General features: G+C 43.8%; 1 protein-coding gene and 2 non-coding genes across 3 annotated transcripts; all 3 read right to left on the reverse strand.

The window, feature by feature from the left end:
* Positions 1-20,392: 20,392 nt before the first annotated feature.
* Positions 20,393-20,473, reverse strand: TRNAL-AAG. Its single transcript has one exon. It is a non-coding gene; the product is annotated as a tRNA-Leu (tRNA).
* Positions 20,474-22,393: 1,920 nt separating this feature from the next.
* TRNAL-AAG lies at positions 22,394-22,474 on the reverse strand. Its single transcript has one exon. It is a non-coding gene; the product is annotated as a tRNA-Leu (tRNA).
* Positions 22,475-22,912: 438 nt separating this feature from the next.
* LOC119291346 (UPF0496 protein 1-like) lies at positions 22,913-26,377 on the reverse strand. The gene is made up of 2 exons (XM_037570096.1): positions 24,531-26,377; positions 22,913-23,290 (listed from the first exon to the last, which is right to left on the reverse strand). The coding sequence occupies exon 1, from the start codon at positions 25,718-25,720 to the stop codon at positions 24,557-24,559; it is 1,164 nt and encodes a 387-aa protein (XP_037425993.1). The 5' UTR covers positions 25,721-26,377; the 3' UTR covers positions 22,913-23,290; positions 24,531-24,556.
* Between the last annotated feature and the right edge of the window lie 213 nt (positions 26,378-26,590).

Here is a 26,590-nt window from a genome sequence, read left to right on the forward strand (position 1 = left end):
TAAATCATTAGCTATAGTAGTAGAAGTAATAGTTGGCGAGCAACTTCATGGAGGCACGATGATGGAGATCATGGTGTCATGCCGGTGACGAAGATGATCATGGAGCCCCGAAGATGGAGACCGAAGGAGCTATATGATATTGGCCATATCATGTCACTACTTTATATAATTGCATGTGATGTTTATTATGTTTTATGCATCTTGTTTACTTAGAACGGCGGTAGTAAATAAGATGATCCCTTATAATAATTTCAAGAAAGTGTTCCCCCTAACTATGCACCGTTGCTAAAGTTCGTCGTTTCGAAGCACCACGTGATGATCGGATGTGATAGATCCTTACGTTCACATACAACGGGTGTAAAACAGTTTTACACATGCATAAACACTTAGGGTTAACTTGACGAGCCTAGCATGTACAGACATGGCCTCGGAACACAAGAGACCGAAAGGTCGAACATGAGTCGTATGGAAGATACGATCAACATGGAGATGTTCACCGATGATGACTAGTCCGTCTCAAGTGATGATCGGACACGGCCTAGTCGACGGATCATGTAACACTTAGATGACTAGAGGGATGTCAAATCTGAGTGGGAGTTCATTAAATAATTTGATTAGATGAACTTAATTATCATGAGCTTAGGCTAAAATCTTTGCAAAATATGTCTTGTAGATCAAATGGCCAACGCTCATGTCAACATGAACTTCAACGCGTTCCTAGAGAAAACCAAGCTGAAAGATGATGGCAGCAACTATTCGGACTGGGTCCGGAACCTGAGGATCATCCTCATAGCAGCCAAGAAAGCATATGTCCTAGAAGGACCGCTAGGTGAAGCACCCATCCCAGAGAACCAAGACATTATGAACGCTTGGCAGTCACATGCTGATGATTACTCCCTCGTTCAGTGCGGCATGCTTTACAGCTTAGAACCGGGGCTCCAAAAGCGTTTTGAGCAACACGAAGCATATGAGATGTTCGAGGAGCTGAAAATGGTTTTTCAAGCTCATGCCCGGGTCGAGAGATATGAAGTCTCCGACAAGTTCTATAGTTGTAAGATGGAGGAAAACAGTTCTGTCAGTGAGCACATACTCAAAATGTCTGGGTTGCACAACCACCTGTCCCAGCTGGACATTAACCTCCCGGACGAGGCGGTCATTGACAGAATCCTTCAGTCGCTCCCACCGAGCTACAAGAGCTTTGTGATGAACTACAATATGCAGGGGATGGTGAAGACCATTCCTGAAGTATTCTCAATGCTGAAGTCAGCAGAGGTTGAAATCAAGAAAGAACATAAAGTGTTGATGGTCAATAAAACCACCAAGTTCAAGAAGGGCAAGGGTAAGAAGAACTTCAAGAAGGACGGCAAAGATGTTGCCGCGCCCGGTAAGCCAGTTGCCGGGAAGAAGTCAAAGAATGGACCCAAGCCTGAGACTGAGTGTTTTTATTGCAAAGGGAAGGGTCACTGGAAGCGGAACTGCCCCAAATACTTAGCGAACAAGAAGGCCGGCAACACCAAAGGTATATGTGATATACATGTAATTGATGTGTACCTTACCAGTACTCGTAGTAACTCCTAGGTATTTGATACCGGTGTCGTTGCTCATATTTGTAACTCACAGTAGGAGCTGCGGAATAAGCGGAGACTGGCGAAGGACGAGGTGACGATGCGCGTCGGGAATGGTTCCAAGGTCGATGTGATCGCCGTCGGCACGCTACCTCTACATTTACCTATGGGATTAGTTTTAAACCTCAATAATTGTTATTTAGTGCCAAGTTTGAGCATGAACATTGTATCTGGATCTCGTTTAATATGAGATGGCTACTCATTTAAATCTGAGAATAATGGTTGTTCTATTTATATGAGAGATATGTTTTATGGTCATGCACCGATGGTCAATGGTTTATTCTTAATGAATCTCGAACCTAATGTTACACATATTCATAGTGTGAATACCAAAAGATGTAAAGTTGATAACGATAGTCCCACATACTTGTGGCACTGCCGCCTTGGTCACATTGGTGTCAAGCGCATGAAGAAGCTCCATGCTGATGGACTTTTAGAGTCTCTCGATTATGAATCATTTGACACATGCGAACCATGCCTCATGGGCAAAATGACCAAGACTCCGTTCTCCGGAACTATGGAGCGAGCAACCAACTTATTGGAAATCATACATACTGATGTGTGTGGTCCAATGAGCGTTGAGGCTCACGGAGGATATCGTTATGTTCTCCCTCTCACTGATGACTTAAGTAGATATGGGTATGTCTACTTGATGAAACACAAGTCTGAGACCTTTGACAAGTTCAAGGAATTTCATAATGAAGTAGAGAATCAACGTGACCGAAAGATAAAATTCTTACGATCGGATCATGGAGGAGAATATTTAAGTCATGAATTTGGTACGCACTTAAGAAAATGTGGAATCGTTTCACAACTCACGCCGCCTGGAACACCTCAGCGTAACGGTGTGTCCGAACGTCGTAATCGCACTCTATTGGATATGGTGCGATCTATGATGTCTCTTACCGATTTACCGCTATCATTTTGGGGATACGCTCTAGAGACAACTACATTCACTTTAAATAGGGCACCGTCTAAATCCGTTGAGACGACACCGTATGAATTATGGTTTGGGAAGAAACCTAAGCTGTCGTTTCTAAAAGTTTGGGGATGCGATGCTTATGTCAAGAAACTTCAACCTGAAAAGCTCGAACCCAAGTCGGAAAAATGCATCTTCATAGGATACCCCAAGGAAAGCATTGGGTATACCTTCTACCTTAGATCCGAAGGCAAGATCTTTGTTGCCAAGAACGGATCCTTTCTGGAAAAGGAGTTTCTCTCGAAAGGAGTAAGTGGGAGGAAAGTAGAACTCGATGAAGTACTACCTCTTGAACCGGAAAGTAGTGCAGCTCAGGAAAATGTTCCTGTGGTGCCTACACCGACTGGAGAGGAAATTAATGATGATGATCAAGGTACTTCGGATCAAGTTCCTACTGAACTTCATAGGTCCATGAGGACACGTTCCACACCAGAGTGGTATGGCAACCCTGTCCTGGAAATCATGTTGTTAGACAACGGTGAACCTTCGAACTATGAAGAAGCGATGGCGGGCCCAGATTCCAACAAATGGCTAGAAGCCATGCAATCCAATATAGAATCCATGTATGAAAACAAAGTATGGACTTTGACTGACTTGCCCGATGATCGGCGAGCGATAGAAATCAAATGGATCTTTAAGAAGAAGACGGACGCGGATGGTAATGTCACCATCTATAAAGCTCGACTTGTCGCTAAGGGTTATCGGCAAGTTCAAGGGGTTGACTACGATGAGACTTTCTCTCCCGTAGCGAAGCTTAAGTCCGTCCGAATCATGTTAGCAATTGCCGCATACTATGATTATGAGATATGGCAGATGGACATCAAAACGGCATTCCTTAATGGTTATCTTAAGGAAGAGTTGTATATGATGCAGCCGGAAGGTTTTGTCGATCCTAAGAATGCTAACAAAGTATGCAAGCTCCAGCGATCCATTTAAGGGCTGGTGCAAGCATCTCGGAGTTGGAACATTCACTTTGATGAGATGATCAAAGCGTTTGGGTTTATGCAGACTTATGGAGAAGCCTGCGTTTACAAGAAAGTGAGTGGGAGCTCTGTAGCATTTCTCATATTATATGTAGATGACATACTTTTGATGGGAAATGATATAGAATTCTTGGACAGCATTAAGGCCTACTTGAATAAGTGTTTTTCAATGAAGGACCTTGGAGAAGCTGCTTACATATTAGGCATCAAGATCTATAGGGATAGATCGAGACGCCTCATAGGTCTTTCACAAAGCACATACCTTGATAAGATTTTGAAGAAGTTCAAAATGGATCAGTCCAAGAAAGGGTTCTTGCCTGTATTACAAGGTGTGAGATTGAGCTCGGCTCAATGCCCGACCACGGCAAAAGATAAAGAAGAGATGAGCGTCATCCCCTATGCCTCAGCCATAGGATCTATTATGTATGCCATGTTGTGTACCAGACCTGATGTAAACCTTGCCGTAAGTTTGGTAGGAAGGTACCAAAGTAATCCCGGCAAGGAACACTGAACAGCGGTCAAGAATATCCTGAAGTACCTGAAAAGGACAAAGGACATGTTTCTCGTTTATGGAGGTGACGAAGAGCTCATCGTAAAGGGTTACGTCGACGCTAGCTTCGATACAGATCTGGATGACTCTAAGTCACAAACCGGATACGTGTATATGTTGAATGGTGGGGCAGTAAGCTGGTGCAGCTGCAAGCAGAGCGTCGTGGCGGGATCTACATGTGAAGCGGAGTACATGGCAGCCTCGGAGGCAGTGCATGAAGCAATATGGGTGAAGGAGTTCATCACCGACCTAGGAGTCATACCCAATGCGTCGGGGCCGATCAAACTCTTCTGTGACAACACTGGAGCTATTTCCCTTGCCAAGGAGCCCAGGTTTCACAAGAAGACCAGGCACATCAAGCATCGTTTCAACTCCATCCGTGAAAATGTTCAAGATGGAGACACAGATATTTGCAAAGTACATACGGATCTGATGTCGCAGATCCGTTGACTAAACCTCTTCCGCGAGCAAAACATGATCAACACCAGAACTCTATGGGTGTTCGATTCATCACAATGTAACTAGATTATTGACTCTAGTGCAAGTGGGACACTGTTGGAAATATGCCCTAGAGGCAATAATAAAAGGATTATTATTATATTTCCTTGTTCATGATAATTGTCTTTTATTCATGCTATAATTGTATTATCCGGAAATCGTAATACACGTGTGAATACATAGACCACAATACGTCCCTAGTAAGCCTCTAGTTGACTAGCTTGTTGGTCAACAGATAGTCATGGTTTCCTGACTATGGACATTAGATGTCGTTGACAACGGGATCACATCATTAGGAGAATGATGTGATGGACAAGACCCAATCATAAGCATAGCACAAGATCGTGTAGTTCGTTTTGCTAGAGCTTTTCCAATGTCAAGTATCTCTTCCTTAGACCATGAGATCGTGTAACTCCCGGATACCGCAGGAGTGCTTTGGGTGTACCAAACGTCACAACGTAACTGGGTGACTATAAAGGTGCACTACAGGTATCTCCGAAAGTGTCTGTTGGGTTGACACGGATCGAGACAGGGATTTGTCACTCCGTATTACGCAGAGGTATCAATGGGCCCACTCGGTAGTGCATCATCATAATGAGCTCAAAGTGACCAAGTGTCTGGTCACGGGATCATGCATTACGGTACGAGTAAAGTGACTTGCCGGTAACAAGATTGAACAAGGTATTGGGATACCGACGATCGAATCTCTGGCAAGTAACATACCGTCTGACAAAGGGAATAGTATATGGGGTTGTTTGAATCCTCAACATCGTGGTTCATCCTATGAGATCATCGAGGAGTATGTGGGAGCCAACATGGGTATCCAGATCCCATTGTTGGTTATTGACCGGAGAGCCGTCTCGGTCATGTCTGCATGTCTCCCGAACCCGTAGGGTCTACACACTTAAGGTTCGGTGACGCTAGGGTTGTATGAATATGAGTATGCAGCAAACCGAATGTTGTTCGGAGTCCCGGATGAGATCCCGGATGTCATGAGGAGTTCCGAAATGGTCCGGAGGTAAAGAATTATATATAGGAAGTGTTGTTTCGGCCATCGGGAAAGCTTTGGGGTCACCCGGTATTGTACCGGACCACCGGAAGGGTCCCGGGGGTCCACCGGGTGGGGCCACCTATCCCGGAGGGCCCCATGGGCTGAAGTGGGAGGGGAACCAGCCCCTAGTGGGCTGGTGCGCCCCCCCTTGGGCCCCTCCTGCGCCTAGGGTTGGAAACCCTAGGTGGGGGGCGCACCACTTGCCTTGGGGGGCACTCCACCCCCGCTGGCCGCCGCCCCCTTGGGAGATTGGATCTCCCAGGGCCGGCGCCCCCCCCCCCCTTTGGGCCTATATAAAGGAGGGCAGGGGGAGGGCAGCCGCACCCTTGTGTCTTGGCGCCTCCCTCCCCCTGCTACACCTCGTCCTCCTCCTGCAGCAGCTTGGCGAAGCCCTGCCGGAGTTCTGCTGCATCCACCACCACGCCATTGTGCTGCTGGATCATCATCAACCTCTCCTTCCCCCTTGCTGGATCAAGAAGGAGGAGACGTCATCCGCTCCGTACGTGTGTTGAACGCGGAGGTGCTGTCCGTTTGGCACTTGGTCATCGGTGATTTGGATCACGGCGAGTACGACTCCATCATCACCGTTCTCTTGAACGCTTCTTCACGCGGTCTACAAAGTGGTATGTAGATGCAATCTCTCTCCCATGACTTGTTGCTTAGATGAACTCATAGATGGATCTTGGTGAAACCGTAGGAAAAATTTTAATTTTCTGCAACGTTCCCCAACAGATTTTATACGTGGAAAATCCCCATTGGTCAGGGCTGTTAACGGGTTATCGGATCCAAAACCCGACCCGATAGCTTAACGGCGTTCTGTTACGGTGGATGCCACGTGTCGGTCACCCTTGACGAAAGCACTTCTGTGACGCGCGATTTATCGTCATGGAAGTGGACACGTCCGTGATGATAATTTTGGTAATGTCATGGAACACTTCTACGACAACACAGGTATGACTATCTTGATTCTGTCATAAATTTGTCATGGATGTACATGCATGACAAAAAACGCGACCTACTGTGACAAACACATATCATCACGGAAGTGTATTTTTTATAGCGATTAATGTTTATTTGCTAATTAATAATATTGCATGCAATGAACTAACCACTGTATATCGTGTTTGATAGTCTCAAGTCATTAAAAGCATGCACACCCCTCATTTCTTATTGGTTGATATGTCAAGAAACAAGAAACGAGGTAGAAGTTAATGCACCGCACCTAAGTGTTTTGGGATTATTTGATTTTCGTAAGATGACTTGCACACCTAGACGGAGAGAGTACTTCCAATCCATTTGCTTAATGGATGGTTGTTGATAGGACATCCACACTTTTTAATATCTTTCTATATCAATTATTGTAGATGTTGTCCGTGACCAATCATATTGTGTTATAATTTCACATTGGCATGGATGCCTTTTTCTCAAATCTGGAGCAAATAACTATACATTAGCCACTAATATGGTTACCTTCAAAAAAGTTATACTGATGTGTCATGTTTTTCAGAAAAGCCAAAGACTTATTTGCCTGGGTGCACTCTCTCAAGTTTGTTTGCCTGTTTTCTCTTCTAATTTTTCCTTTTGTATAAGTGTTACCAATCTTTTTTTGTTTACCCGTCGTTGGTAAGTAGCACTTGACACGAGTGGCAAGTCGAGCGAATTTTCTTCGTCAAAACCAGATTTGAAGCGGTGGCTTTTATTCTCCAGATGACCTGATCTAATAGTTGATTAGGTTGTGTCTCCCGTTGTTTTTTCTGTGGCTACACGATATCAAAAGGAGGGACAAATCACTAAAGAAATCGTGAACCACTCTTTCATTGGTTGTGTCAATGGTTTTCAAATTATGAGTTAGAATTCTTTTTCCAGAAACAAAGACATTCAGATTATACATGCACCCGGCATTAGTGAATTCATTCTGGACGAATTGGTAGAGCAGATCCTTGCAAGTGGCACAACATACAAGTTTATGCTTATAATTCAACCATTTATTGAATGACTGCATGCCTCGATGCATATGATTAAAGGACGCATTCTCCAGTTAGTTACAAATTGAACACTATTTGTGTTTCAATATGTATGACACTTTTCTTCTTCAGACTGATTTCAATATATAAGATCTGCATGTAATTTTAATAATAGTATCTTATTGCTCTCATTTATTTGTTGTCTTTTCAGATTGAATATTTTCTTCAAAATAAACTATACTCCACTTTATGTTTTGTGTATAACTGTGACCTGAACTTCACTTGGTTATTTGCTTGCACATTTATTTCGACAAGAAAGGAAGCTTGGAATTTTTTTCTCTCCATATATATATGCAAAATCATGTGAATGTATGTATCTCATAAGTAAATCCAATCAAGATTTATTGAATTTTCGGATGGTTTCCATGTAGAAGTTACAACAATTTACAAGTCTCAGGAACAGCTTGTCATGTTTAAACTAAATGTTAGCTATTTTTATCCTCTTCTGTGGCAATACTATCTGGTAAAAAAAAGTACAAGGTATTTTCCTATCTTATTCTCCTCTTTCTGTGTGAAATACTAATTTCGTACTATTATTTGCAGGCTCAGAAGCATTAATGTGGCAATGTGACCCTAATAGTGATTGTTGTGAGTAGAGAAGGTCCTTTTAGATTTAATTAGGCACTAGGGAAAATAGAAACAACTTAGAAATCTTTGTTTAGTACCATACCATAAACCTCACTGATATTGAATTAGTAAGGTGCACTAGCTACTGGCTACATTACTTGATCTATCTAATATACAACCTATACTTTGTGTTCCCCTTCATTTCCTGATCTTTTGACCACACAGTTCGGTAGAAATTCCTTTTAGGTGTTTCCTGCCGAACTGACGAAATAAAATTCAAGCTTAGGATTGTACTTACACATGTAGCAACGTTTGTAAATTCAAAAAACGGAAGCAAAATCCAACTGCTGATTCGCGGAACAAAATGCACCTGCTGACATGTAATTAATTTTTGCGGTAACTTGCAGTTCACGAGGGCCACCGCTCCCAACGAGGGTCACCGCAAGGTAAAGTCGTGTCCCTGTTCCATCAAGTTCAGCCCAGTCCATATTCTTCAATCCAATTTGGCATGGTTCATTGGTCGCATGGTGTTCTTGTAATCTGATAATTGGGTGTCATGCGCTAATTACTATTGTCAAGTATAAGATTTTTCTGTTACGGTAGCCCGCTTTCGCTTCCATGACACGTTTTAGTCATGTATGATGTATAGCCACTGTTGCAAGGCACGGGAAATCTTAGGTTGTGTTTTTTTCGAAATTGATTCTTCAGCTAGGATCTCGCAGATACGGGTCCTGGTCATCCCAAGTACAAGTGCATGCATGATTACTTAGTACATGTTGAGGATTGATATTTTATCTGAGTATGACCATTTCTGGGAATGTATCTTCACCTACCGGCTCACTTCCTCCAATCTCACTTCCGAGGTTAATTTTCGACTCGCTGACAGGGCATTTTCTAGGCATTTCTATGTACTCCTAATTGCTTAATTAAGTCATTGTTTGGTCTCCTAATTTCTTTGTATATGTATCTGAAGGAGTTCCTGAAATCCTGTTAGGCGATCCTTCAAGGTTGCGTCAGATAATTACAAACTTTTCAGGAACTCAATTAAGGTAATTGTCCACTGAAGCCTCACATTCTCGTAAAAAAGAATAGGCATGTGTTGGCATATCGTACAACTGGGTTTACTTAAATTCAATTCCACCCCAGCTTACGATGTATTGTTGTTTGATGTGTGATTACCTTCTCACAGTTCAAAGAAAGGGGACATATTTTTTCCATGTTCACCTGGTAGACCACTCAAATCTAGCAATCAGAGCAACAGTTTAATCATCTCGGAATTGCATAAATGGACATAAAGGTGAGAAAAGTGTTGTATCATCAAGTGTGTCGCAATACACTAAGTGGTTTTGAGGCTGATGAGAATATAAATCATGGGAAAATTTTAAGCTCTTGCTTTCTTATGAGACAAATGATATTCCGTATGGAAGTGATTTTGAGAAATGCAGGCATGCAGTCAGGGCCGGGCCCATAGTGGTACCAAATGTGCGGCCCGCACAGGGCCCATAATTTTGGGGGCCCCAATGTTTCTTATATAGGCCTAGTATTTTTGAAAAGAAAAATGCGTAGCAGCTGCCACACTAGGCCGCTAGGCGTTGGAGCTGGGCCTGAGTTGAGGCCATCGAGCACTGGAGCTCGTCGGCTCGTCGCCTGACTCGATCGATCTTTCCCAATTCCTCAACAAAAAAAAAAGATCGATCTTTCCCAAAGAAAAAAGGAAACTGCTCTCTAGCGATGGAAACAAGATCTTGGATAAGAAAAAAAGGGATCGCTATACCAGTCAATCGGGATCGCCTCGATCACGAAACCAAGAACAGTTCCGTCGGCGCCGCTACAGGAGTCAGGAGACGAAAAAAGGGAGACGATAGTCTCGTTGGTGGTCGCCTTTTCCTCATGAGAGCGATCGGATTCAGACCGCTGTCGTTGCTGTCCTAGCTTCCTCTCTTAATTTTCAGACTCGTCGTCTCGTCGGATCAGTCCGTGATCAATTGACCGACTCCGGCCTCCAGGTTGTTAGCAAATCCTCCAGTTTTTACTCCTAAATTCTAATTCTTAATTTTCTAATTAACTTTTGGCAGGGACCGTTACTTCGTTAGAGTGTTAAATATTGTATACGCGGTGTATGTATAAACCGTGTTAGCCAAGTTATGTTGCGTGTGTTGTAAGTGGTTAGGATGGGTTAAGATGTTGAGATAAGATCCTGCTAGTTAGCTTAAGAGATCGATCCAACGCCTAACCTAATCCTAACCTCCTATCTGTGCCGCAGCCCTATGGGCTATATTAACACGCAATGCGCCCTTACTAACGCATGCGCTTCAGCTAGTTTTCACATAGAGATTGGTCTTACCTCCTCAATTAAAGATCACAGTGTAGCAGTTCAACCGGACATGGCCCTAAACTAGGTGAGTTAGACAATTAGTCTAATTGCAAAACATTGACATTATACTTTTTTTTGTAAGATATATACACACACATTATAATTCCTCGTTAGTTTTCCCCGCAAAAAAAAAATTGCTCGTTAGTTCATTTTTTTTAGCGAGATAGGGCCCGGTTTTTTGTTTCGCACAGGGCCCCGGATTTTGCCGGCCCGGCCCTGCATGCAGTCTATAGTGGTGGGTGGAGCCTCGGATGCGGAGGAGTGCAAGGGCAACATTGTCCGCGAAGAAGAAGCGGAGGGTGGCGGAGTAGCACCACTACACATCGTCCTCTGTCGAGCCGGCCTCCATGATGTCGCTGCTGCAGCCCCAGCATCATGGTACACACGCTACTCAATCTCGCTAATCCGTCTCCATCTTGATTGGGATTGTGCTGATTTGGGGGTGTGTGCCGAGATGGATCCTTACCGTGCGTTTGTGTAGATTAATTTCAGTTCATAGCTCCTTGCCTCTCGTTTGTATAGCTGGCCAAACGGGCCGGGCTAAACAGGCCAGCCCGCGAGCACGCCGGCACGGCCCGCCATGGGCCAGGCACGACACGGGCTAAACGGGCCGTGCCCGGCACGCGGCATGCCTTGGGCCGTGCCTTGGCCTGGAGCCTGGGCACGCGGGCCGGCACGGCACGGCCCGTTTAATTTTTTTATATATTTTTCAAAAAAAAAAATTATATATATACCTAAAATATAGCCCAATAGGCCTAAAAACCAGCCCAGCAGGCTGAAAATGTGCAGCCCAGCGTGCTAAACGGGCCATCGGGCCGGCCCATTTACTAATCAGGCCGTGCCTGGGCCAAGGAGCAGCGCCCGTGGGCCGGCACGGCACGGCCCGGCTATTAAACATGCCATGGCGGGCCGTGCCGGGCCAGGCACGATTAGCACAGGCCGGGCCGTGCCGTGCCGGGCCGGCCCGTTTGGCCAGGTCTGCTCGTTTGTGGTATTGGCGGTTGTAGGGCCCTCGTTTTGGTGAAAGAAAAGGAGCTTGCTTTGTTGATTTTGGCCACGATGTACATTCTGCCATGTATTAGTTGATAAGTTACTTCTCTTTGTAGAGTAATAACGATTAGTGATTGAATCTATGCGTCACCTTCCTTGAGTATCTAATCTAATTTATCTTCAAGTATGCACAAATTTGTCTGATTAAATTATGCCATGTAATCTCTATTATTAAATGTGAGTACGTAGGTCGTTTGGTTCCCATACATTGAACGAAGACATCATCCCATCGATCCCACCCCCACCGATTTATTTTCCTCTACAAAAACCCTTAATGCCCCTACCGTCTTGCTTCGTGGATATCATGTGGTCACTTACGTGCCGGCTACCACTTCAATGAAAATTTCTCCGAATCTTGATTTTGGCTACTCTTGCGGGTTCCTGCTGCAGACCTTCTCTACCATCTCAGTTCAATATTACCTTGATATTTATGGCCTCATTGCAGGTCAATTCAGACATAAAAAGCACACACACACAGGATAGGAGCATACCTATAGATAGGTCCTAAGGCACACATCACATTCAGAAAAAATATGGAACCAATAGCATGCATGCCAATGAAGACAATATAGTTCATGCTTCATATGTTCTACTCCCTCCGTTCGGAATTACTTGTCGCGAAAATGGATGTATCTAGATGTATTTTAGTTCTAGATACATCCATTTCCGAGACAAGTAATTTCGAACGGATGGAGTAATTTGTATGTTACATGCCCGTGGTAAAAAGCACACACACATGGTAGGAACATATGAAGCTTGAAAATTAGAACATATGAAGCTTCAACTATTGCCATCATATGTTCACGGTGGAGTATCAGTTGCATGCCCAACAACGGACATCATATTCTTATTTATGGTAATGCATGACATTCAACTGTATGTTACAACGTGGCAATGGCTTAGGAGACATTGGTGCCTTCTTGACTCGATGGGCATCATGGGCGGCATACGTACGCCTCCTCCCACTTGCGCTTAATGGTAATGGTGGATTAGCACAAACATGTGGGGAGGGGATCTGTGCGGACAACAAGGCAGTGTGCGGAGGACTCCTCCTTAGCGGTACGAGAGGACGTACGGTTTGAAGGAGAGAGGGCACCGTGACGAAGGTGAGGTGGGCGCCATCCGGTTTAAAGGAGAGGGCCCCAACAAGAAATGTCCTGCTATGACGGAAAACCTAGCAGGAAAGGGAGGTCCGACGGGAAAAGATAATGATTCGTCTTTGGGTGGGGTTTTTGAGTTGGGCTCGCGTGTTCTAAGATAACATGGCAGATAGTCTGGACAACCACATTTGTCCCTCAAATATGGTCTAGATTTTGGGGTGCTCGGACTGTCCAAACGGTCGAATTTGGAGAGCCTATTGGGCATCCATTTTATATCTAAACACACTCGGGCGTATGAGGAAGAAATGAGTATCGACCTTAAAGATGACCATAGCAACGCACGGGCGTTCTACTAGCTACCACTTGTAGATTTATCTTCCCTATGCATTTATCGACCGATATATCTTGTACATCATCGACAAAGAGGCACGTCGTCTATCTATTCTCGACCCTATTCGTACAACACAATCGTCAGAGCTTAAAATTCGGAGGCACTCATTGAAATTCAAAAGTTTCACGAGCGAATTGAAATCACTCAAAATAAAGTAACCAGGATGGAATTCCAATATATCAAAATGGCAACGTTTATTTCCTAATGGTATTCCAACAAGCGTATTTCAATAACAATTTATGAAATTGCAGGGATTTCTTTGGCTATTTTGGTTTTCATTTTATGCTCTTATGGAACAGTAAATACCTGATGAAGCCGTTTGCATGGTGAGTATTGTCCGTTACATATGTTCTTAGACCTTCCACGTGAAGTGTTCGTGCTAACTACATATATTACTTTTGCGGGATGGGTATGAGTTGAGAAAACAGTTTTTATTATACTTGCTCAAACATCGTGTGAATGAAGCTAAAGTCAACTCTTTTGATATTGTGCGAGAATTTCTTAAGCGCATCAAGTAGATCTCAATAATTTGTAATAGATTTTTAGTCGGATCGTCACTTTATATGTATGCATTGTCAATTTGTCATTTTGTTATCAGTTTACATTACAAGTGAAGTGGACTTCTATTATTATGCAATTATGACCCTTTATATTGTCTCTACCTATGAAATTTAACATGTATTATCTTTATATAACTCCAGCAAAATATTTCAGAAGCCCGTGGCAACGCACGGGCATTCTACTAGTCAATTTTAGGTTGCAGACAATCTCACTATCTATCTTAGGGGTGTGGGGGTGATACAAGTTGGCCGGAAAAAACTGATCGTCGATGGGGTTAGGGGGGTGGCCAGGGACAGCGGTAGAACGACGATGGGAGCAGGTTGAGGGGAGGGCGGGGCGGCGAGGCTGGCGGGAGAGCGCCACCGACCGCGGGTGGTTGTGGCTGACGGTCCCTGCCGGTGGTACATTTGGTGGTTGGGGAAGAAGAAGTTGGGGGCTAGAGGTTAAAGAAGCAATCTACAGCTTACTTTACATCGGACGGCAAAGATAAGTTGACTGGCCTAAGCAGAATTTTCAGTTGATTTACCCCTAGCCAATCAATAATACTAAACGTACAAAGGGTTACTGACAATTACATACTGATCAGCATCCTTTCACGCTAACTAACCTCTCCCCCATGAGTTTCACGGGGTAAGCCCCTCCCCTAATCTCCAATCAAAACAAACCAGCCTGTAAATCCCACGTAACCCTTTGTATCTCTAGCATTACTCCTGGCCAATTCCCGAGCTGTTGCTTTCGTTCAGCCAACGGCGAGAAATTTTGTTTTACGGTACACCATCCACAACGCTACAACTGAGAACGATCAGGCTCAACAGTCTAGAGAGAACTTCTCGTTTCAACGTGGGAGGCAGTGAAACAAGATCCTCATTTTCGCCAGAAAACGATTAGGTCCTAACTGCAGCATCGCATGCATGCTTTGACTCCGAGGATTGCAAAGGATGGATGGACGGATGATGTTCAGTGAGTCCAGCTACATTCCCGTCAATGCTTCCAATTTACATACTCCAATTCTCCCCCTTGACTGGATCCTAGGGAAATCGTTGCGTTGTGTTGAAGACACCAGCCCTAAAACCCTTTAAGGCCTCCTTTAGTTCGTAGGATAGTGAAATCGTAGGAATAGAAAAGTCATAGAAAATGAGATGACATGCATCTCAAATCCTATGAGTACGAATCAGAAAGAAGATGCCCTTTGATTCACATCATATGATTTTTTTTCATTGAGTTTAGGCTAATATTTATTTTTCTATGAAATGTGAAGGGTAGAAAGAATTTCTTCATAGAAATAGGATTTCAATTCTACAAATCCAAGGACTCTAAAGAAAGTTTTCCTATAGAAATCATATCTATGAAATTCCTATAAGACTCCTCTAAACCAAATAAGGCCTAAGTATAAGTCATTTCCTGTCCCCTGGAACGGGGAAACCATTAATCACAAGATCACATACATAAAGCTGAGGAGATCACTTCTACTGTCCATCCATGCTGCAAAGTGCAAAGTGCTCCAGGGACAACATGCATGTCTGGTTTGCATCATCTAGCGCAAGCTTCTGCACTCCATGTTATGTCAAATCCCAAACCCTATCCGGATCGTGGGCAAGGCAGGGGATGCAAGATGTTCTCTCTCTCATGCGCACTCGAGAGGCCGGCGCACACATGCAATGTGTGGTGGAGCGATCGAGATGGCTGGCCACCGAACATAGGCAGAGCATATGCCTAACCGCCTGGCTCATCATCAAGCTGTGGCGCCAGCTTTATCTGATCTGAGGCATGGACGGCACCAAAGCCTCCCCTGCTCCCAATCCCGTTACTCGTTTCTGATGCGGACGACATATTCGGAGGTTGGTTGCCATGTCCACGGCTTGCAATCAGTGCGAGATTTTTCAGTTTGATGCCTGGAAAGGTTGGCCGGTTCACAAGGTCGGAATCGCTATATGTAGTTTCTGAAGCTGGTAGCACTAGTTCAGGTCCATCTTTCTGTACTACTATATCGGACGTTGTGCAGATCATTGGTGATGTGCAGATAGAACTGTTCACTCACTTGTCTCGATCGAGCTGAGGCGGTAATACCTTATCTCTTTTCTTTTCTTCTAGACTAGACAATACCTTATCTTGATAGCCTTGGGGCTACCGGAATAAAAGGTGCGGGCAGCTAACGTGCCATAATTCCGGTCTCTGATTTTCTGGCCACCGTCATTTCGTACATCTTCCACGGTATACACCGAGTGACGGAGAGGCTTCGGTACATGCATGTATCCCTGTACGCAGATCGTGGCATCGTACATGCAGCAGGTTCAGCGGATCTATCTATCCTCCTCCTGTCATCCATGGCGTGCAGACCAGGGATAAGTTGGCCCCTCGACTTCTCCCGTCGACGCAAACGAGAAACGAGCAAAGACAAATAAGAAAGACAGGGCACGTTGCGGCTGCACGGATCGACGCAGGGCGCCGTCAGTTCAAATGCTGCAGCCCATACCGGCGGCCACGCATGCACGTGCGTGCCACCGTCGCAAAGCGCCGTGCCGCCGTGTACCCACATCCACATGGACGTGCGTGCGTGGCCGCAGGCGCGCGGATGCTTGGCTTAGAAAATCGCGTGTCGCGTGGGCTCGTGTTTGTGCGTCGGGGAGGCCTGCTGCCAAAGCTAAGCTGAGCTTTGTCAAGGCTTGCACGGGGTTCGAGCCGTGTCACGTTGGCCTCGGGTTCAAGCCCGAGAAGCGGAACATGGCTAGGAAGGAAGTGCGCGGTCGGGAACTTTGGGCACGTAGAGCATGTCCGGCTTCTCGTAGCGAGCGAGCGGACGCTTGCAGGACGAGCCGATCGAGCTAGGGATGGGAAGCCAAGTGCGCATAAAGAACGAGCTGTGGCATGTCCTCCGGATGACCGGGTTCGGTTTCCGAGTAGCTACGTGGACCTGTTACACGAAGGATTGGTGTGGAGGATTGGTGATGGCACCTCTGTCAACGTGCATCATGATAATTGGATCCCAAGACAGGAAAGTCTCAAGCCGCTGGGTCAGATGTATTTTCATGGAGTTACCAAGGTGGCCGACCTGCTCAACATACAGGGAGATACATCGGATGATGCAAAGATTGATGAAATGTTCTCACTTAATGATGCACGCGATATTAAACAGATTGTGATTGATGGACCGGGTGTAACGGATTATCTAGCATGGAATTTTACAAAGAATGACCAGTTCACTGTAAAATCTGCATATCATTTGAATATGAGCATCAAGGGAGCGAGGACCGGACGGCCGGGTACCTCGTCTTCGCTCAGAAAGCACAAGATGTGGCTGGCGCTATGGAGTACGGATGCACCGAACAAGGCTAAGATACATACCTAGCGGCTCATGCGTAATGGTTTGGCTGTAGGGGCGGAGTTGCACCGATGAAGGATCAAAGGTGGAGTCTTCTGTGTAGCTTGTGGCAGGGAGGAGTCCATCTATCATCGTTTTTGGACCTGCCCGCACTCCCAACTATTCTGGAGAGCCCTGAGAGAAGAGATGGAGGCTCCTGTTGTAACACCGCCGGAGTTGGATGGATCGTTCAACTCTATATCGTCATGGCTACAGGATTGGTTAGCCGACGCGACTGATGCGGAACGTGAGACGACGATCCAAGCTCTCTACGGTATGTGGTTAGCGAGGAATGAGGCGAGGGACGGTCAACGGATAGCCGATGCAAGAACGATGGCCGCGAGGGTGTGTGCCCATATGAAAGAATGGAGAGGCGTGCATCCTAAAGGGCCCAGAGTGCCAACTACAAAAATAGTGGAGGCGTGGAAACCACCTGAGATGGGGTGGGTAAAAGCGAATGCTGATGGTGCTTCGACGAAGCTGCGAACAAGAGGAGCAGGAGGGGTGGTCCTACAGGATCATGGTGGCGCGTTCAGAGGAGGGGCGTGTGTGTTCCTCCCAAGCACCTCCGATCCTCAGCTGCTGGAGTTAATGGCGAGCCGGCAGGCGATGCAACCTGCGATTCTGCAGGGTTTTCTGAAGGTTCACTTGGAGCTTGATAGCAAAGAGGTGGTGCCATGCTCAATAACAGCAGCAATGATCTATCTGCGATGGGTCCAATCGTCGATGAAGTGAAAGAGATGCTCCGAACCAGACAGGAGTACAAGGTGAGCTGGGTGAAAAGAACGGCAAACGACGCGGCACATATATTAGCTAAGGAGGGGATTAGCATGGAGATGAATAAAGTGTGGCTTGATGGACCACCAGAATGCATCCTGTTGATTGTTGCAGAGGAGATTCCAGGTGTTGTCTAAAGTCTGCAAGTAGTGCAGATTAGACGCTTCTTGGCTTCTTTTCATTTTTTGTTTTTCTTGGGTTGTTGCCTGCAGTTAGGGCAGATGAGACTTCGGATTTCGTGGAACCTGTTTTGCTTTCTTAGTTTTGAATAAATGCTTTATCCCTAAAAAAAAGAATGATGCGCACTACGGTCTTCATATGTTTGGGTATCATCTCCATCCTACTCACTCCGTCTTTAAAAGAGTGTACTTTTTACTTTGTTGGAAAAAATCAAGTTTTTTATGTTAGACCGTATTTATATAATAATAGATCAACATTTACACCATAAAATTAGTAGCATTAGATTCATGATAAAATATATTCTCATCATATACCTATTTGATTTTCATAAGCATTGATATATTTTTGGACAAACTCGATCAAATTTTAACATAGTTTGACCCTCCAACAAAATAAGGAGTACACTCTTTCAAGGATGGAGAGAGTACGACATATTGTAGATTTTATTTAGGACACTATCGTAGAAGTTGTATTCTACACTAGTCTGTTATAGGCAACAGGGGATTGTCCCCCCTTACTTTTTCTGGGGAAATTCTTTGTCCTAATAAACAAAACATAGATTCTCAAAAATAAACAGACACGAAAGCTACTACATAGCTTTCTAAAAAAAAACGGTGAGTCCTAGTTTGCACGCAAGTCGAGGGTAGCAACCAAATGCACACCCTCCCACCACCTGCGCGGTTTTGGAAGGTTCTAAAATCTTTCCACGATAATTTATTTTTCTATTGTCGTTGTTATTCTGGTGTTTACATTTTTGGTTGATGTTATGCCTTTTTCGTTTTTTAAAATTCATGAATGTGAATAAATCTGTGAACACTTTTTAAATTCATTACACTTTTGGAGAATCTCTGAATATTTTTTAAAATACAGAATGTTCTAATAATAAACATAAACATTTTAACATTTATAATAGTATTTAAGAAATACCTCTTCAAAATACTATTGTGAATGTTTTTAACATTTCAGAACAATTTATAAAACTTCTGTAGTACCCAATTCTTTTAGGCAGTTTATGGTAGGTCTGGCTTTGATTCATTTTTATGGACAAAGAAACTTCTTTGACTAATACATACTACATAAGGCAGTCCGCACGTAAGTTGGGGGTAGCTACCAAACGCGCACTCTCCCACCCTCTGCATGGTAATGGCCGATCCACTCAAGATGGCCTGTGTCTACCCGCCCGTGATTTGGAATGTTCTAGAACCTAAACTAAAAACCCTCGACCATTTATTTTCTATTTTCCTTTTTTCCTATTGTCGGTCTTATTCTGGTGTTTACATTTTTGGTTTAATGTTTTCTTTCTATTTTTGAAATTCACATAACTTAAATAATTCATGAATGTTCAATAAATCTAGGAATATTTCTCAAATTGTTTGGTTTTGTAAAAAAAATCAAAAAACCACTAAAATTAAGAATATTATTTTTTTAACATTTTTAAAATGTCAGAGCATCTTTGGAAGCTACCAATTTTTTAAAAATAATTCTTGGAAAAATTATTTTCTTGAATATTTTATAAAATTCAGGTCATTTTATAAAATTTTGGCAGTAGACGACTCTTTTATGCAGTTTAGGAAAAAATAAGTAGGTTTGTTCTTCTTTTTGTTTTCTAAAGATTCTAGAATTCCTGATTTATTTCAAGAATCCAGAAACATTTAGGAAAATATATAATTTTCAAAAAATTAGAATATTCTAGAAAGTTCATGAACATTTTTACAAGTTCAAAGCATCTTCAAAATTTGACGACATTTTTTATGTAATTCTTGAAAATTTTACTTCTATGAATATTTTAAAAAATAGGATTTAAAAAAATGTCAGTAGCCTAACTTTTTATGCAGTTTATTAGGTAAAAAATAACTAGTTCCGGTCTTCGTTTTGTTTTTGATGGAAGCAAAAAAGTTTTTGACCAGATTGGGATTTGAACCCATGAACATTTCTACAAGTTCAGAGCATCTTTGAAATTTTCCGACATTTTAAAATAATTCTTGAACATTTTACTTTTATGAATATTTGAATTTTTATGGCAGTAGCCTACTTTTTTATGCAGTTTATTAGGTAAAAAATAACTAGGTCCGGTCTTCGTTTTGTTTTTTAGGAAGCAAAAACGTTTTTGACCAGATTGGGATTTGAACCGATGAACATTTCTACAAGTTCAGAGCATCTTTAAAATTTGCCGACATTTTAAAATAATGCCTGAAAATTTTACTTCTATGAATATTTGAAAAAAATTGGCAGTAGCCGACTCTTTTATGTAGCTTATATTAGGGGAAAAATAACCAGGTCCGGTCATCTCTTTATTTTTTGGAGGAGGAAGGAAAAAAACATTTTGACCAGAGTGGGATTTGAACCCACGCCCTTTCGTACCAGAGCCTTAATCTGGCGCCTTAGACCAACTCGGCCATCTGATCAGTAGTGAAAGCCTCCGCCTTATGCCTAATAGTTCATTAGCTTTACCAACCACAGTTTGCAAAAGAAGCTTCTTTTGGTCCTTGCTGATCTTCTGTTATCTCTATTCTTACATAAAGCGACTTGTAATGGCTTAGCTGATGTACCTGATCTCCACTCCTTCCTGTGGGTGGTTAGGCAGTGGCTTTCTCTGATTTGGTTATAAGCAATGTCTCAAACGTTGCTTACCTTCGTCCTAGGCGCCTGCTGATGCTTTTGATGAGCTAAAGCCTTTTATGGTTATTTAGCTAGTCATAGCTCAGCTAGATATAATTTAGGCGCTTTGGATCATGTCTGGCTTTTGCTGCTTCCCTTTTTATGCTTCAGTAGTTGTAAAAGACGCAGTGGTTTCCGATAAATGAAATCGGAGGGGGGGCCCTCTTTATCGAATAAAATAAATTAACAATTACTAGCCACATTACATATATTTAAACTAATCACAAATGTTTCAACCTTTTCTCCAGTTGCAATCATATATTTCAGAGTTGAAACCAACACAGATCACCCCATTTTTTCTCCTTGAGATTATTAAGCCAAAGACACAAGCATCTAGTCCAGAGGTCAGCACACCGAAGTTCTAATAAATAAAAATATTTTTAGGAGAATAAATAAACTAAAAACCATCCAGCCACCATCCGAGATATGTTTTAATAATAAACATAAACAATTTAAAAAATTATAATACTATTTTAGTAGTACCTCTTCAAAATACTGAATGTTTTTAACATTTCAGAACAATTTTTAAAACTTCTGTAGTACCCAATTCTTTTAGGCAGTTTACGGTAGGTCCGGCTTTGATTTATTTTTATGGACAAAGAAACTTCTTTGACTAATACATACTACATAAGGCAGTCCGCACGTAAGTTGTGGGTAGCTACCAAACGCGCACTCTCCCACCCTCCGCATGGTAATGGCCGATCCAATCATGATGGTCTGTGTTTACCCGCCCGTGCTTTGGAATGTTCTAGAACCTAGACTAAAAACCCTTGACCATTTATTTTCTATTTTCCTTTTTTCCTGTTGTCGGTCTTATTCTTGTGTTCACATTTTTTGTTTAATGTTTTCTTTCTATTTTTAAAATTCACTTAATTTTATTAATTCATGAATGTTCAATAAATATAGGAATATTTATAAAATTGTTGGGTTTTGTAAAAAAAATAACCTTTTAAATTTAGAATATTCTATTTTTAAAACATTTTTAAAATGTCAGAGCATCTTTGAAAGTTACCAATTTTTTAAAAATAATTCTTGAAAAAATTAATTTCTTGAATATTTTAAAAAATTCAGGTCATTAAAAAAAAATTGGCAGTAGACGACTCTTTTGTGCAGTTTAGGAAAAAAAATAAGTAGGTGTGTTCTTCTTTTTATTTTCTAAAACTTATAGAATTCGTGATTTACTTACAGAATTCAGAAACATTTACGAAAATATATCATTTTAGTAAAACTTTAGAATATTCTAAAAAGTCATGAACATTTTTACAAGCTCAGAGCATCTTTAAAATTTACTGAGATTTTTTAAGTAATTCTTGAAAATTTTACTTCTATGAGTATTTTAAAAATTAGGATTTTTTAGAAAAAATGGCAGTAGCCTACTCTTTTATGCAGTTTATTAGGTAAAAAATAATTAGGTCCGGTCTTCGTTTTGTTATTTATGGAAGCAAAAAAGTTTTTGGCCAGAGTGGGATTTGAACCCATGAACATTTCTAAAAGTTCAAAGCATCTTAAAAATTTGCCGACATTTTAAAATAGTTCTTGAAAATTTTACTTTTATGAATATCTGACATTTTTTGCAGTAGCCGACTCTTTTATGTAGCTTATTAGGGGGGAAAATAACCAGGTCCTGTCTTCTCTTTATTGTTTGGAGGAGGAAGGAAAAAAGAATGTGAACAGAGTGGGATTTGAACCCACGCCCTTTCGGACCAGAGCCTTAATCTGGCGCCTTAGACCAACTCGGCCATCTGATCGGCTGTGTAAATCTCCACAGTTCGCCGAAGAAGTTACTTTTGGTCCTTGCTGATCTTCTGTTATGTCTACTCTTACATAAACCAACTTGTAATGGCTTAGCTGATGTACTTGGTCTCCACTCCTTCCTGTGGGTAGTTAGGTAGTGGCTTGCTCTGATTTGGTTATAAGCAATATCTCAAACGTTGCTTACCTTCGTCCTAGGCGCCTGCTGATGCTTTTGATGAGCTAAATCCTTGATGGTTATTTAGCTAGTCATAGCTCAGCTCAGCTAGATATAGTTTAGGCGCTTTGGGCCATGTCTGGATGTTACTGCTTTCCTTTTTACAGTATGTTTCAGTAGTTGTAAAAGACGCTGTGGTTTCCGATAAATGAAATCGGAGGGGGAGCCCTCTTTATCGAATAAAATAAATTAACAATTACTAGCCACATTACATATATTTCAACTAATCACAAATGTTTCAACCTTTTCTCCAGTTGCAATCATATATTTCAGAGTTGAAACCAACACAGACCACCCCATTTTTTTCTCCTTGAGATTATTAAGCCAAAGACACAAGCATCTAGTCCAGAGGTCAGCACACCCAAGTTCTAATAAATAAAAATATTTTTAGGAGAATAAATAAACTAAAAGCCATCCAGCCACCATCCGAGATTTGTGCTAGGAAATAACCAGGTTAGCAATGGCGATTCGTCACAGAAGTCCGCAAGCAGTGAACTATTTATTGCTTTATGATACTGATCACCTCCTTTGCTTGCTGGTCTACGACGCTACAGACTATATAGACCTTTTCATGTGCATCACTATCACCAAATTCCTGCAAATAAAGGTGGGAAACATGGTGAGAACCCAGAGCTTTCTTAATCAATCAGCAATAAAAATTTGCTCATCAAAAGAAGTAACATAACACTTAGCAAGCAAACATTAAACTAGGTGCTCGTGCAGTACTTTGAAGATACAGATCAACAGTTTTGTACTGTAACCATATATTGATGGGCTAAATTGCTTGCTAACATCTACTACCTCATTTCTGATCAATTTGAACTGCAAAAACGTCTTGTATTTAGGAAAAGAGGCAGTAGTTTTGATATTTGGAAACAAAATGTGATACATTGATAAATACTAGTAGTTCACATACAAATGCAAGAACATAGAATCCAGATAGTGAAGTCAAGATTCGAGAGGAAATAGCAGATATTCCTTGTGCGAACATCACAAAAAGCAAAAAAAAAAAAAACATCACAAGAATTTAACTAAAATTTACTGATAAGATCATTCTGGTAAAGAAACATGATGCAGATCAAAAATAATATATTTGACATACTTAGGAGGGTACAATTGCTCCAAAGTACATTATATCAGTGCAGAAACTGCATTAGTGTACCAAAAATATCCAAAAAGTACATGCCGCGGTGATCACGCAACAATGATTATCTGGTAAGAAGTATTTCTAAAGGAATTTCTAGAATTGCACCGACAGTTCTGCCGGACACGGGAACACCGCTGAGATATCAGATATCTCATACATTCTGTCTTCCTAATTTAAATTTCCTTTGCTTAGAAGTATATCAGTATATGTGACTTGGGGAAGCAACAAGAGACAACACCTACACGTCTAGAAGACTAGCAACCCTGAAAGCTTAGACAATGACCTTTTCCCTTTCTTTTAGAAAAGACTTGAGAAAACTTGGACCTCCCAAATGTGGGCGGTTAAGCTCAATAACAGAGTGGTAATTTATAAATCAGTATATGGCCTGCCTTGGTCTGGATCATATAGTCATGGCTCACCCACTGGAATTACTACTTACAAATACAAGAATTATGTATTATATCACACATGTAGAATTCACCACAACTTAACATACGGAGAAATTTCATTCACCGCAATCTTGTACAGTATTGTGACAAATGGGGTCATGAAACAGAAGAAATCAATGAGCCAAACAATAATTTATATCAAACTGACCCGTTCATAGTGTCTACAAGGAGCATCTCTTATGTACATTGCAACCACAACATGATCAAAGAGTACACGGCTATAACTTATCATTCCATACCTTACATTCTTCATCATCCTGGCCTCTCAGTTGGGATGCCGGATGATCCTTTGCAGCACGACGGTCCTTGCTCGGCGGATGTCTCGGCTACACCGGTCTGCCTGCTCCCCGAGGTCCTCGACGCTCTTCATGAAGGCCTCCAGCTTCTTCTTGATCTCCTCCACCCCGAACCTGACCGCCTCCTCGTCCCGCTCCGCGAAGTCCACACAGTCGACCATTGAGCTGATCTCCATCTCCACCCGGTTGATGAGCACCCTGATGTTGTCCAAATCCTTGATGGCGATGAACGTCCCGACCTGCATTGCGCTCACCACCTCCTTCTGCCCACGGACAGCGTCCTGGTACCCTTTGAGCAGCGAGTCGATCCACTTCCCCATGGACCCTATCGGAATCGCGGCCGCCGCGGCCAATGCCGCTGCGACAGGCGGCGCGGCTATGGCCGCGGCGACCACCGAGCAGATGAGCACCGCCGCGAAGGTGCTCGCGAAGATGACGCTCGACACCCGGCGCCACGCTTTGATGGTCTTGATTTTCTTGTCCAGCCGGTGCTTGCGCTGCTGCAGTTTCTCCAGCATGGCCAGCTGCTGCCGGTACACGGCCTGGAAGGCCTCGAAGAACTCGTCCGTGAAGGGGTCCCCGGCCGCCTTGAACTGGCGCAGCTCGTGCAGCGTGCGCGCGTACCGGGCGGCGGGCGCGGCGGCGGCGGCGTCGCCGTCGTTGTCGTCCTCGTCGTCGAAGCGCTGGAGGGCGACGTGGAGGAGGAGCTGGGAGTCGCGGGCGCGCTTGAGGCACTTGTCGAGCGCGGTGCAGAAGTCGAGGGTGTGGAGGCTGCTCTCGAAGTAGTCCTCGACGAGGTCGAACAGCTCGGGGCTCTTCCAGATGTCCTTCTTGCAGTCGAGGATGACCTTGACCACCTCCTGGTTCATGTCCAGGAGGCAGCCGGTGACCTCGCGGAGGGAGTCGAGCGACATGGAGCGCACCTCGACCCCCACCGCGAGCGTGGAGATGGCGCGGCTGGTGCGGCGCTGCAGCGTGGAGTCGAAGGTGCGCACCTCCGGGTCGTGCCGGCACGCCGCCTCGTACGAGCTGAGCTCCTCCGCCGCCGCGGCGTGCGGCAGCCCCGAGTCCGACGAGGTCGTCGACCGGTGGGGCCTGCTGCCGCCGGCGCTGCTGCTGCTGGTGTTTCCCATTGCCGGAGGCGAAGATGGCCGGTGGCACCCGCAAATCAGACCCAGGATGGACGGACGGACTTCCACCGGATTTCGAGGAATCAGCAGCAGATCAGGAGCACGACGCGTCCCAGGACCGAATCGAGGAGCGCCTCAGCAAGCAGGACGGATCAGACCGGCGAGCATTGGCAGGAGCCCACAGAACCCTCGCAAGAAAACCCGGGGGCCGGGGAAGCGGATTCGAGCGGGGGCCAGAGGGAGAAGCTGCGAGCTTTACCGGCGGCGCGTTGCGTCGGAGCGAGCGGTCAAGAAAGCGAGGTCCGGGGGAGCAAGCTAGCTAGCAAGCAAGGAGATCGAAGATGAATGAGGATGAATGCAGGGAGGGGGATTGGGGGTGGTTTTGTGGAGTGTGGTTGTTGTCAGGTGTGGGGATGGCTTGTACGCATGACGAACGGACGGGGGTGGAGGTGGAGGTGGCGGTGGAGATGGATGGGCAGGCAGCAATGGCCGCCGGCGGAAGCAACCTGATGCTTCTCACTCCATCTCTAGCGCGTGTGCGGCGGATGTGGTCTCATCTGATGATGCAATCGCAGCAGCAGTGTGATGATTGTTGGAGTAAACACACGAGCTATTGCGCGTGTTGCTGCCTTGATTAGTTTTTGTCTCGGGGAAGCAAGCAAAAGCAGCCCATCACCACAGCAGCAGAAAGGGAAAAGGCCAAAGTGCCACATCGAGTAATTTGCAAACTGATTTCTTTCGCAGCATTGCCCACTTTCTAGCTGCATTATTATCTGGTGTGATTAATTGCATTTAGTAACAACAGATCTTTTTTTTTTCCTCTCCATGGATGCATCCTTGAAAAATCTGCTGTTATTACTAGTACTGTACACT

Source organism: Triticum dicoccoides, chromosome 4B (assembly GCF_002162155.2).
Source record: "Triticum dicoccoides isolate Atlit2015 ecotype Zavitan chromosome 4B, WEW_v2.0, whole genome shotgun sequence".
Taxonomy (NCBI): Eukaryota; Viridiplantae; Streptophyta; class Magnoliopsida; order Poales; family Poaceae; genus Triticum; species Triticum dicoccoides.

What these genes read in the sequence shown, in the direction of transcription:
- LOC119291346 (XM_037570096.1), bottom strand. Translation starts at nt 25,720, where the DNA reads ATGGGAAACACCAGCAGCAGCAGCGCCGGCGGCAGCAGGCCCCACCGG.